Here is a 12171-nt window from a genome sequence, read left to right as displayed (position 1 = left end):
CTGATGATGAGAGTGAGCGATAGCAGAGAGAGCACAACAGTCAAAGCATGTTATGTGCTGCTGGATGTGGAGGAGCTGCCAAAATAAGGAATTTGGAGGTTGCTATTCTGATGTTTTTAAGGATTCCCCTTTTATTTTTTCTCATAGAATCTGTTGCAATAATCAATATTTCCCCCCCCTAATTGATGTGTGACACCTCAGCTACAGATGGGAAGTGAAGGAGTTCTTGGTTTCATGGAACAGCAGTGGATTAGTGGTTGTTGAAAGTACTCAGAACTGGAAAAGTCACTGTGGAGTCTCAGGTTCTATCACAGACCGTGGCCAGAGTTATTCAGGGGACAGAAACCAATCCTTCTACCAATCCCTCAGTCAATCCTTCAGCCAGACCTTCCTGGGTCATTCCAGGTGCAGTTAGACCCTGCCCTGGGAAGGAATGCCTCAGTGATGAACTAACAGGAATAAAATTATTCCTTGTGATGAAGAAAAAGGAGATTCCTGAGCCTGAGCCCTGACTCATTTTACCTGTTACAAAATGATTTCTGCAGACTTGGTGATTTCTTGTGTCGTGGGCAAGTAATAAAAAGATTTTCAGTGGAGATGGTGAAGTACACAGATAAGGTGAATTTTTTTTCCCTGGGTTGATAGACTTGATCGAAACATTTGAGGAAGATGCAGCAGTGAAGTTTGTATCTGCTGGTGTTTAACACAACTATTTTAGTGCTGTATCAAATAACTCCTTCCCTTGTATTTAGGGGATTAGATTTAGTAACGTGTGTCTAAGGTTGGTACAGGTTTTTCTTATTTAGAAATAAGTGTTTCCATGCTTTCTGCAATTTGTGGTGCACTTAAAATGTCTCTGCTGCTTTGTGATTTGGTGCTGCACACACATTTTGGGGGAAGTGTCACTTTTCTGAGAAATTTGGTGCTGCTTTTACTGATTTTGAATGAATCTATTAAGTACCATAAATTAGAAAATTACTTACAGAGTGGAGTTTTTCATTGTGAAAAGATGGGATGCAGAGAGCCTATAGATGATGAAAGTCCTAATGAAAGCTCTTTCTGCAGTGGTGTTTAGAAAGAAAGAACTGAATTTATTATTTCTTTCAAGTTTTCATTCTGCATCCCTCAGAAAGAAGGGGAGAATTGCCCTGCTGGGAAGGGCTTAGAGGAGTTTAGTGCTAGGCCTGGAATACAAACCTTACAACTTAAGGCTTAAAAGTTCTTTTCACTTTCTTGGTGCCTGGATTGCTCTGGGTGGTTACTGACAACAGGTAACTGAAGGCAATGAGCCTTTTAGTGTCCTTGACAGAGACACAGAAGCCAAAAAGCAGAATATGTACCAATTCTGTCAGGCACTAAGAAGTCATTTCATAAAAATAAAAGGATCAAAATGTTGGAACCACTCACCATAAAAATAGAGGACTCATTGTTGGTCAAAGTCTTTTAAGACAAGATTAGGTTGCTTGGTAAAAAATAATTTCTTTGAGCTTCTGGGACATTTTGTGCATGGCCTGGAAAGAGAAGATGATCCTTCCAGAATTGAAATCTGTTAATCTGAGCAAACCTTCTTCAGGGCCCTTGAGGAGAACAGAATTGCCTTTGTGGTCTCACCACGTTCCTAATATTGCTACAAAGATCACAATCAAATCTCATGCTTCAACTTTCCAGTGTAAAGGTTCAGGGCAGGAATTTTTCCAATATTCAATTAATTAACTCTGTGCTCTGGTTTTGTTTTGCTTCTCTTCCCCTTCTGTGAAGCACCAGAGAGGTAGAACAGGAGAATTGTAACCACCCCTGCTGATTAAAAACTCGGGTCACTGTCAGCATCCTCCTCATTCCCACACAGAAATCGCCTTTTTTACCAGCTACTTGTTGGTGGATTTGATGCTTTATAGAGAAGTAATTAAAAAAAACCCCAACTTTGTGGACTAATTTGCTGTGCAAATCCTTTGGGTATAGCTTGAGCAGCCAGTTCTTTGGACTTGCTGTCACTTTTCTGTCACCTGTTGTCTCTACAAGTTTGGAAATTATATTCCATTTCAGGCTCTTAGCAACCTCATATTTACAGCAAATTCTATTTTTTATTTTTTTTTTACTCCTGCAGGCTGTTAAAGCTGGGCCTAGTAAGAGATTATGTTGAACTATTAGTTACTTTAAATAGGATTTCAGTGCAAGTTTTAATATTTTTGTCTCCTCTTAAAGGCGCCAAAAGTAATTAATAAAAATAAGTCTGTGCTTTAGGCTGGGCTTTAAAGAAACTTTGTGAAGGTGGTATAAAATGCAGCGATATTGGCCAGTGATTTTATTAAAGGCCTCAATTGACTGGAAAATGCTCATGTAAAGAGCATTTCGTACAGGGCAGCTTTCCCAGCCAAAGTTTTATTTCAGTTTTACACCTCCAAGCTCTTTCTTTTCCTTTCCAGACCCGTGAGGCCAGCCTGTCACTGGGGCCCATCTCTCTTTGAGTGGGATGTTCATTGTGTGGCAGAGAGGAGGAAAATCAACCCTTGATAAAGCAAAGCCTTCAAGGCACAGAAAACCCAGCCTCGTGTTGATTCCATCACTCTTCTCCTTTTAAATTTTTTTTTTTCTACTAAAAAAGCAGGAGTGTTCTGAGTGCAGTGTTTGTCTCTGTGCAAACATTTTGCACAGAGCTTTTCTGCCATGGTGTGACCCAGCAGATCTGGGAGGAGGTGATGCTGTGGTGGGCCACAAGCACAGATGTCACCAGGTGCCAGCTGGATGAGGCATCTGCTCTTTCCCTCCATCCCTGCACTGCAGCACTCACACAGTGGAAGATACAAAGGCCTGAGTGTATTTATACATTTATTATTGCCACGTTTTAAAGTTGGGGGTGGATTGGTGTCCGTTACCTTTGAAGAAGTTGCTGATCTCTGCAGCTGTTTGAACAACCAGGATACATAAGGAATATTTGTTGATAAGCTGTGGGACTAATTCAGAAGAATTTTATTTCAGACAGAATTTCAGAGTCTTTGTGGCCTATCTATATAAAATATTCCAGGCAAGGGGACAGGGAGCAACCTGGGATAATGGAAGTTGTCCCTGTAAAGTGGATGTGCTTTCTTTAAGGTCCCTTCCTACGCAGCCCAGTCTGGAATTCTGTGATTCCATGATATTCCCTAGTTATTGGCACTTGGACTCAAAGTTTTACCCATTGTGGTTGACAAAAGCATTGATAGAATTGTCTTACCATGATCAGCCAAGAGATTACAGTAATAATTATGCATTTGAGTGACAGAATTATTACCCATAAATTGGAAAAACTGTTCAAAATAGGCTGATGGGGAAATAGTAATCACTATTAAGTGTGTTGATACAATTTTAGCTATATCTACTTTGGAGATTGCTGTTTTGAAATTCCCCCTCTATCAATATTACAATTTCCTAGAGGCAATAAATCACTTAATTTAAAAAAGTTTGTACGTAGATCTTGCAGTGGCTTTCTGTGTTTTTGAGCAGGAGTGAACTTTAATGTGCAGGAACTGACTCGAGTTTCACTGGTTTAAAGGTGTTTTTGAAGGGCCTTTGAAGTGCTTGAAGTAATAAATTGCACCCTCTAGTTATTAGCCTAGAAAAATGTATATTTTGGGAAAATTTTCAGTGGGCAAAATGTCAAAAGTTATTTTTTCGGTTATTTTTCTGACAGTTGTCTTGCTATGCATTTACTGTATATTATGCATTTACTGTATATTATGCATTTACTGTATATTATACATTACTGTATAAACCATTTTGTGATCTTGAGGCATTGGGGGTAAACAGTTGGCATTTGTCCTCCAGCTTTCCAGAAAATTCTCGAGCAGCTTGAGCAGATCCAAGAGACAAGTGAGTGCTGGGGCAGGAATTGTGTGAAACTCTGTAAAATAAAACAGATCCGGGCAGGGGGGAACACCCTCTTTTACCAATGCTCAGGATGTGTTTGTACAGCTGGCAATTTGTGCTCCTTCATATTCCTTGACCTAGAAATAGCCAAGGTTTTAATGCGTTCTTGGAGGGGGAGAAAGGTGTCGTGGAGCAGAGCTGCCACATCAAAGCCTCCCCTCAGCCCCTAAAAGGGTTTCCACCACTGCCTTCCTCGGCCCTATCGAACACTCAGCACTTTTCCCACTCAGCCTTTTTTATTAAGAAATGGCCTTCAAGCTTTTATTTATATAAAAATGATAAAAGCGACACGAAGAGTTGAAAAGATCTGTATGGTTCAAACAAAAGTCCATCAGGGATGTAATGTAAATTCTGGGTGAGGTGTCTCCATCAGCCCCAGGCAGCTCAGCTGCTGCTCTGGGCGAGTCCTCCCTGTAGGAGAGAGTTACTCTGAGGAGTAGTTTTGTACTAGGATGTGGTTTAAAACTTCCCAAGTCTTCCTGGTGGCAAAAGAAACCAAGTGTTTGATAATCAATTGCACAATACAGGTTGATGGCCATCGTGGAGATCATTATTCAGTTTTCCTTCTCTATGTAGGAGGTTTCTATTGACCCTTTGTTCTCCAGAGTCCTGCTGGGGTTGCTGGAATTCTGGGTCCAGGACTTGATGTTCTTGGTGGTCCTTTCCAATCTTAATAATTCTGTGGTTGTCTGACTTTTCCTCCAGCATGCTAAGCAGCATAAGGAGGCAGAATTAAATCCTAGTTTTTAAAATGCCCTGATTTCCATTAAAATCTTCTTTTAATTCATTTCAGCACCAGCCCACCTTACTGCTGTGTGGATCTGTATTCCCTGAGAACAGGAGAGATGGTCAAGTCCATCCAGTTCAAAACTCCTATTTATGACCTGCATTGCAATAAAAGGTAAGGCTGCTCACTCTGCATTCCTTGTGTGTTAGGGCATGCCAGATTTTGGTAATAAATACAATTTCTGGTGTATCACCTCCCTGATTTTCCTCTTTTCACTCTCCTGTAAGCACAGTTGTGGTTCTCTGTTTCTCAAGGAGTATTTCAGTTGGAATACATCAGTGTGCTTCCCCCATGGCTTTGGTTTAAGAAGCTCAAACCAAAAAATCATTTAAGCTTCTTTCAGTTGTGCTAAAGGGTGAGCAGGAATTGCTGAAATCCTCGATGATCCACCTACAGCTGGGGAAATGGGATCACAGAGAGTTTAAACAGCACTAAGGAGTTTATATCTCCTCTTTGTGTTGGTCTGTCAGATTTTGCCTCCCTGCACATCCAAAACATTCCTGGTGTGCAGTCTGTGGTTTGCAGGGAATAATGTTCCAGTGAGTCAAATAACAAAGCAGCATCTCTGGGTTGGGATAGAGAGAAAATGGCTCTGGAGGCTGAGGATCACAGAGCTCCAGGAGAACAGCATCTGTTGTGTCCATGGAATCAAATTCTGCTGAGTTAATGTGAAATCCCCATCTCTCCCAGACACACCAAACTGGAATGTTGTGGTTTGCTTTGTAGTTTGCTGCATCTTTTTAAGGCAGAGGAGAAATCCCAGGATCCTTGTGTGAGGATCCTGCACTTGGCACTCCTGATGGGAGAGTTTGGAGTGGTGACTTTGGTCCAAGCCCTGCTGAGCTCTGCTCCCTTCACCCTCCCAGCACTGCCATGAGTCACCGTGGCCTCAGGTGTCCTGGGGGAGTGGTGCAATCCAGGTCCTGGGGTAAAGGGACAGCCCTGGATGAAGAAATTCCTGCATTTCTTTGGGAATCCATATTGCCATGCCAGAATGGATGGTCCTTCAGTAAATAATAACACAAAGCATTGGAAAATTAAAAATGATTTGGGTTTAATGCCTGGTTTTGATGCAGATGGGGAATAGATGAGTGTGCATCAAACTTGTGCAACTAAATGTAAACTGCTCCTAAAAATAAATAGCTCAGTAAATGCTCTGGAATCATCTGTCTGGGGGGTTCATTTCTGCAGAAAGACATAGAGTGTCTTCAAGGAGGAGAAAGCAAAAATCTCCAGAAAGGACTGGGAAATATTCCCATCAATATCCATAGGTTTGCAGTATATTCACATTACATTACCTGCAGTCAAAGCCCTCCCATTATTCATCGGTTTCCTTTATTTTAGGCAATGTAGGAAAAGTTAGAATTGATACATTTTCTTCTGGTTTTCTCTCCTGCAGTTTCAGCAATTGGAAGATGTTGTTTAACTAAAACTACTAATATGTCCAAAACTAATTTGTTATTTATTTATCTGAAAACATCAGCAAGCATGAGGGGACTGTGGATATTTTGGTTTTAGTGTAGTTCTTCCCACAGGTATTGAGCTCTCATGGGGTAAGAGGAAGTGTTCTTACAGCAAAACAGATAAAAGTAGGGAAAAAAGGGTTAAAGGCTGATTTCACACTTCTGGGAAATAATCATCAGCCTTTCCCCAAGGATATGATTGATGCTGAGGTGATTCATCCCCTATATAAAGGTGACTGTTCCAGGCTGTAGCACACAGTCATGATGTTCACATGAAGCATTAGGTGTGTTTTAGTCAGTGAGAGATGTGATTAATTTTTTTCCATGGTGTATCTTTACAATTAAAACCATTAAAACAATATTTAATAATGCTCTATATTGACAGCTAATTTAAAAACGCTTTCTCACAGTCTGCCTAATGAGAGGATAACAGATTATTAATTATGTCCTATTGCTAAATGTAAGTTTTATGTGTTGGTTTCCCAGGTGCTTCTTTCATGCCAGGCTTTTAAAAACTCGATTTTGGGAAGTCATCAGTGTGGGAGAAAGCGTTCCCTGGTTCTGAAATTTCCAAGCTGCTGCTCTGCTTCCACGTTTGCATTTCTGGGCTCTGTTTTTTGAGGCAGCACCGTGTTTCCTGTTACCCTGTGGCTTTTGGCCTTTACAATAAAAGTGTAATGCACAAAAACATACATCTTCAATATGCTAATTGACCCAAATTCTGCTTCTCTCAGCTCTGTTTGTGTGCTGATGTTCTTGGTATTACACTCCCCCCTGCTTTTAGCAAATAAAATGTTTCATAGATTGGCACTGAGGTGGGCAGTGGGATTATTTGACGTTTAGCTCTTGTTCTGCCGATTGCTGTTTGAGTCAGTGACAGTAATTCAGGGTCTTTGCAGCTCCATTCTTGCTTTTTAATGGAGCTTTGAGTGCAAGAGCTTCATCACAAAAGTGCTGTGCTGCTGTGGCTCAGCCCCCTGCACTTCCTGCAGTGGAGTTCGTGTGGTTGGGAGGAGAGAGAGCCCTCAATAACTGCCAGGGATTGGTAACCTGGCACTTCATCACTGCAGAGTTTATATTGATGCTTTTGAAATAATTACATTTAGATATTGAATCTTTAAACCAATGCATTTAATGTCTAAAGTGGCCGTTCCATTTCTGTGTTTTCAGGATCCTCGTTGTGGTCCTGCAGGAGAAAATCGCCGCCTTTGACAGCTGCACTTTCACCAAAAAATTCTTCGTCACCAGTACGTACAATTTTGGGCTCAGAGGTGGACAGAAAAGATCTTTTTGTTTCTTTATTTTTAAATCCTCAAAGCAGGTTTCAATTAATAATTTCGAGCTTCAGGAAAACTTGTTTAGGAAAAAAACAAACCAAACCCAAATGCTTTTCTGTGAAAATTTAACTCTTCTCTATATTTATTATTGCTGTAGCTAATAGTAAAGGGCACCCACACTGCCATCCATCAGTAGCTGAGCAATTCTTTTGTTAATTTTGCACAAATATGTGTAAAAGCCTCAGGTGGGAGTTGCAGTTATCACATCAGCAGCAATTAAACCCACATCAGAAGTGATTACCCACTGTTTGTATTGGTTTGTTCCTTAGGCACATTGGGTTTTTAATATGCCTTTACAGTTCATAATCTACTTTGGAAATGTCAAAGTTTTATTATTTAAAAAGAGTCTGCCTTTTTGTGGATGTATTTTCAGCCATAATTATAAAAATTTAATTTTTTTTATATTATCTCTGTCTTTATAGAAAAATCTCCTTAGGAGAAGCTGGTTTTGTTATAGTTTGAGGGAAAGCAGCTTCATGCAGTAATATTAAAGTTGCCAATAGGTGTCAGTTTCTTCCTATCCATGGATGTGAGATACTGGGAATCTGCTGGGGTTCAGTGACAAGATCCAAATGGGAAAGGACTTATTTCTGTCCTATTCATCACTCCCTTTTATTTCATCAAAAAGAATTAGGGTACAGGCCTTGCTTTATTTTATACCAAAAGTAAAGAAAACCCCTCAGTTAAATGTGTATTCTGGGAATCTTTGGAGTTATTTTATTGGGTTTTTTAAGATACTGCAACTTATTTTTAAAAATGAATGTCCTGAAGTTAATTTTGAGAAGCAGGGATATTTGGTTCTTAACATAACTTTGATTGGCCTTTTGTGAAGCAGCTGTGGAATTTAAAGAGGATAAATTAAAACTTTTGGAGGAATGAAAAAATTATTTTTTAGAAAGTCTAAAAATTCCTAAAATATCACTAATGCCAGTGTATTTCTCCAACTGTGCAGCTTTTTAATATGAGAAATTCAAGATTTTCTGAGACTTTCCTCTGGTTTAATTAAGGACAAGCTCATTTTTGGGGCATTTAGGATGCTGCCAGAGCTGGAGCCAGCACAGCCCTTCCCTCTGGCAGTGCCATGCTGTGAGTGGGCAGAGCTGTGCTTTTCCCCTGGATTTAGGGGTTCTGGGACCTGTGCTGAGGATCCCAAGCTCAGCCATTCCTGGATCCTGCTCCCAGGCAGGTGCTGTGCCCTGGCACGTCAGGACACAGCAGAGCTTTTGTCTGAGCTTCCCCATTTCATGTGCTGAGATCTCCTGGGCCTGAGAGCGCATCTTTAAAGGCTTAAACTCCTGTGCTGTGTTTGCAGTGGGATGGAAATGAGCTCCCTGTTAGCTGCAGGCAGTTCTGGGAGGCAGCCAACTGGCCACCACTGCCTTCTTTGGCTGTGCCTTTGAAAAAAGTTATTAAAGGACAGTGCCAGTATCAATTAAAATATAGAAATCTTTGAAAAGGAAGCTGAGGAAAAGGTCTTGGCAGCCTTTTTGTTTGCATTGTTGGGGCAGCCTGTGTCCTGCCCACACTGGTGCACCTCAGCTGTGAGGGTGCCACTGCCTGCCCAGAGTGTGTGACAGCATGAAAAAGATTCTGTGACTGGGTTTGGTCAGAAGGGAGGGCACAAAGGGCAGGAATATTGCTGAGGATCACTGACTCTTTGAAGGGTTTTGTGTTACTTTTAGAGAAAAGAAAATCTTTATTTTCAAGAAGATTTGGTGTGGAACTCCCATCTTCCATCCCTAAGTGGTGTGGGAGCCTTAGGACCTCACTGAGACAAACATGAAGCAGGAGCTCTGGTCTGTTTTGTTGGTTATTTATACTTAGAAATGAAATGCAGAATGTCCAATTAAAAGCAGTGTCAGGAATTCTGAAGTTCCTCAGAAATGCTAATGCAGCTGCTGTGCACATGAGGAGTGTTTGTCTTTCTGTTTTTGTTTTTGTGGTTGGATGTGTAGCTTAATATATTGTTACAATAAATATGCCATAAAATATTCAGGATGTAGATGGACAAGTTCGTGCTGCTGTTGGAATGTTTTAACTCCTGCATTTCCTGATTTTTCCTGAGCAAGTTTGACATAGAACCAACCTTTGTTTTGCCCTGCTTGGGATTATGTGGAAATGTGCTGATTTGACTTGGATGGCAGGGAGCCAGAATGTTTTATTTGTGCCTTTTGTAACAAAACCTCAGTGTACAGGTGCTCCAGACTGGGAGAGGGAATTTAAGACAGGTGCTTAAACGTGGAGGGAAAACATGCTGTAACCATTGTAGAAAAATTACCAGGATATCCCCTAATCTACCCTGTGGGGTGTTCTGATTTTCAAATGTCTGCTAGGAGAAGGCAGAACATCAGTCTCATGGCAGTCACTTCCATCCATCACTGCTCTCCTGGTGCTTGGAGCCAGCTTCTTTCCCTCAGAAAAGACACCAAGGGGAGGAGAAAGCCCAGCAGGGATTTCACATCCTGCACTGGTTCAGGTGCTCATGTGGCCAAACTAAAAAAAAAACAAAACAAAAAACATTTGATGCTTATGTTAAAAATGTGTTTCCTTTACTAGTGTGTGTGTCAAGGTGTGGATTTTAAATAGATTCTTGAATAGCTCAGAGTTTTATTGTGGTTCAGATTCTTGAATAGCTCAGAGTTTTATTGTGGTTCAGTTCAGATTTCCTTCAGAGCCTTTTCTGCATGTGCCTGAAGGATCAGAAACCAAAGGGATGCACAGAAACCAAAGGGATGCACAGAAACCAAAGGGATGCACAGAAACCAAAGGGATGCACAGAAACCAAAGGGATGCACAGAAACCAAAGGGATGCTCAGGCTTTTTTTGCCCCTACTTTGCTCTAAAGAAAAGCTGCAGAAAAGCTGAATTCCATTGATTTCTATTCCATCAGTGCTCCTCACCCCAAAACTGCTTACTTAGTGCAACACTGCTGATGATGAATATGGCCTGATGGATCCTTTCCTTCTCCATAAAGAGCATCCTGCCCACCCCCTGGGCTGAGTAGAGATGCTCCCAGATAACATCATGCACGTGGCATCATCCCTGTGTCTGCTGAGGAGCTCCTGCTCAGCCTCCCTGGCCCTTCACTCCTCAGATTGATATATTCTCCATCCAGGGTTCCCCAGGGATGGAGACATTTACTGCAGCCATTAGCTGGCACCACGTTTCTATTGATGCTGTTCTGTAGAGCCCTGAGGTAATTTTGCAGATTTTAGTCAGAGTAGTTTATGGTATAGAAATTCTGGAGAGGCTCCTCACCACAAGCCAAAATCAGTCTGTGGATGTTGAATGCCCTGCACCTCTCCAAGTGAATAAACCCCCAAAGCAAGTGGTGTTGGATGCTCTGATCTGCACTTTGGATTTGGGATTGCTGTTTGCTCTCACATTCACACACAAGGAACAATTTGGTGGTTTCAGTTTGTCACAGGGCAGGTCTGGAAATCTTCAAGGCTTTTTTGGACATTTCTGTTGGAATTCCTTTCCCTGTCGGGCTCACAGGAAGCAGTTTGAGCTCTTGACTTTCAAGTGAAAACATTGGGTGTCCTATGAGGAGGTTTAATGCCTGAAGAGTCACATTCTTCCAGAAGCTGTGTGTGTTTCCCTCTGAGCTGAGGGCGTTTCTCCTGTTGTCCCACACGGGGTAATCATTGCCAGGATTCCTTTGTCTGTGGGGGACCAGCCCTGATCGAAAGTCCTCAGGGCAGGTGGGGAGGGAGCTCCTGAGTCACAGGATTTTCTTGATCAGTGAAGAAGAGCCAAGTATGTCCCTGGGGATTGCTATAAGCACTTTGACTTTTCATGCACCCACATTTATATGAGCACCTACCCCTCGATGGTGTTTTTCCCTGGGAAATGTTGATTTAATTTTCCTTTTTCTTTTTAACAGCATTATTTATAAGAGTGTTTCTTTCCTGGCTGTGGGAACCAGTGTCTCACCATTCCAGGATAATGCTGAAACACTTTTCAGAGAGGTCTTTATGGCACAGTGGTGGATTTATGGGAACAAGCAGCTTTGGTGCTTGCAGGAGGTTTTGCTCCACTGCAGGAAAATGTAAATACAACAAAAAAGCTGCATAAAGCCACAACAGAGGCCTCAGTCCCCAAGATGTCTGTCTGTCATATCTCCAGGCTCCGACAGTTTTACAAATTAGATGTAAAACAGGAAGTGCTCTTTGTTTCTATATAAGTTATTTTTATCTAAAGCACCCAAATCCTTAATGTTAAAGGGCAAACAAAGCCATCTGACGTTGTCCTGCACAGAAACAACAACCTCAGTGGCAACTTTTATTATTTGTCACTGTCCAAGTCTGAAGAAAATAAGAAAGTAAACCTGAGATTAAACATTGCCCTGAAATCAATCAAATTGGTGCTAAATTAAACAGCAAGGCCTAATGAATATGGAAGACCACTGATATTTTTAGAAAAAGCTCTGGGATTGTGCTTGGACCTGTGGAGTAACAGTAAAGTCATAAAATGATGGAATTTGTGAACTGGGAGGGACCCACTGGGACCATCAAAGTGCAGATGCTTCAAACTGCCATGGTAGAGTGGCAGGGAAGGAGACCTCTGTAGTAATAATGATGATAATAATTTAATAATAATAATAAATAAGTAAGAAAAAAAGGCCCTGGGTGGCAAACCTGATTTCTCAGTAGGTCCATCCTGCTCTTTGCTCTTTTAC

The 12171-nt window shown here is 41.4% G+C and overlaps 1 protein-coding gene across 8 annotated transcripts in view; it reads left to right on the top strand.

Moving 5' to 3' along the window:
• BCAS3 (BCAS3 microtubule associated cell migration factor) overlaps positions 1-12171 on the top strand; it is a 300365-nt gene that overhangs the window by 30084 nt on the left and 258110 nt on the right. For all 8 annotated transcript variants that reach the window (XM_066563443.1, XM_066563444.1, XM_066563445.1 and 5 more), the window contains exons 8-9: positions 4697-4804; positions 7324-7400. In XM_066563443.1, coding sequence (XP_066419540.1) covers positions 4697-4804; positions 7324-7400 — 185 coding nt within the window. The remainder of the gene's footprint in view (positions 1-4696; positions 4805-7323; positions 7401-12171) is intronic.

Source organism: Molothrus aeneus, chromosome 20 (assembly GCF_037042795.1).
Source record: "Molothrus aeneus isolate 106 chromosome 20, BPBGC_Maene_1.0, whole genome shotgun sequence".
NCBI lineage: Eukaryota > Metazoa > Chordata > Aves > Passeriformes > Icteridae > Molothrus > Molothrus aeneus.
This window is presented reverse-complemented; position numbering and strand designations above follow the sequence as displayed.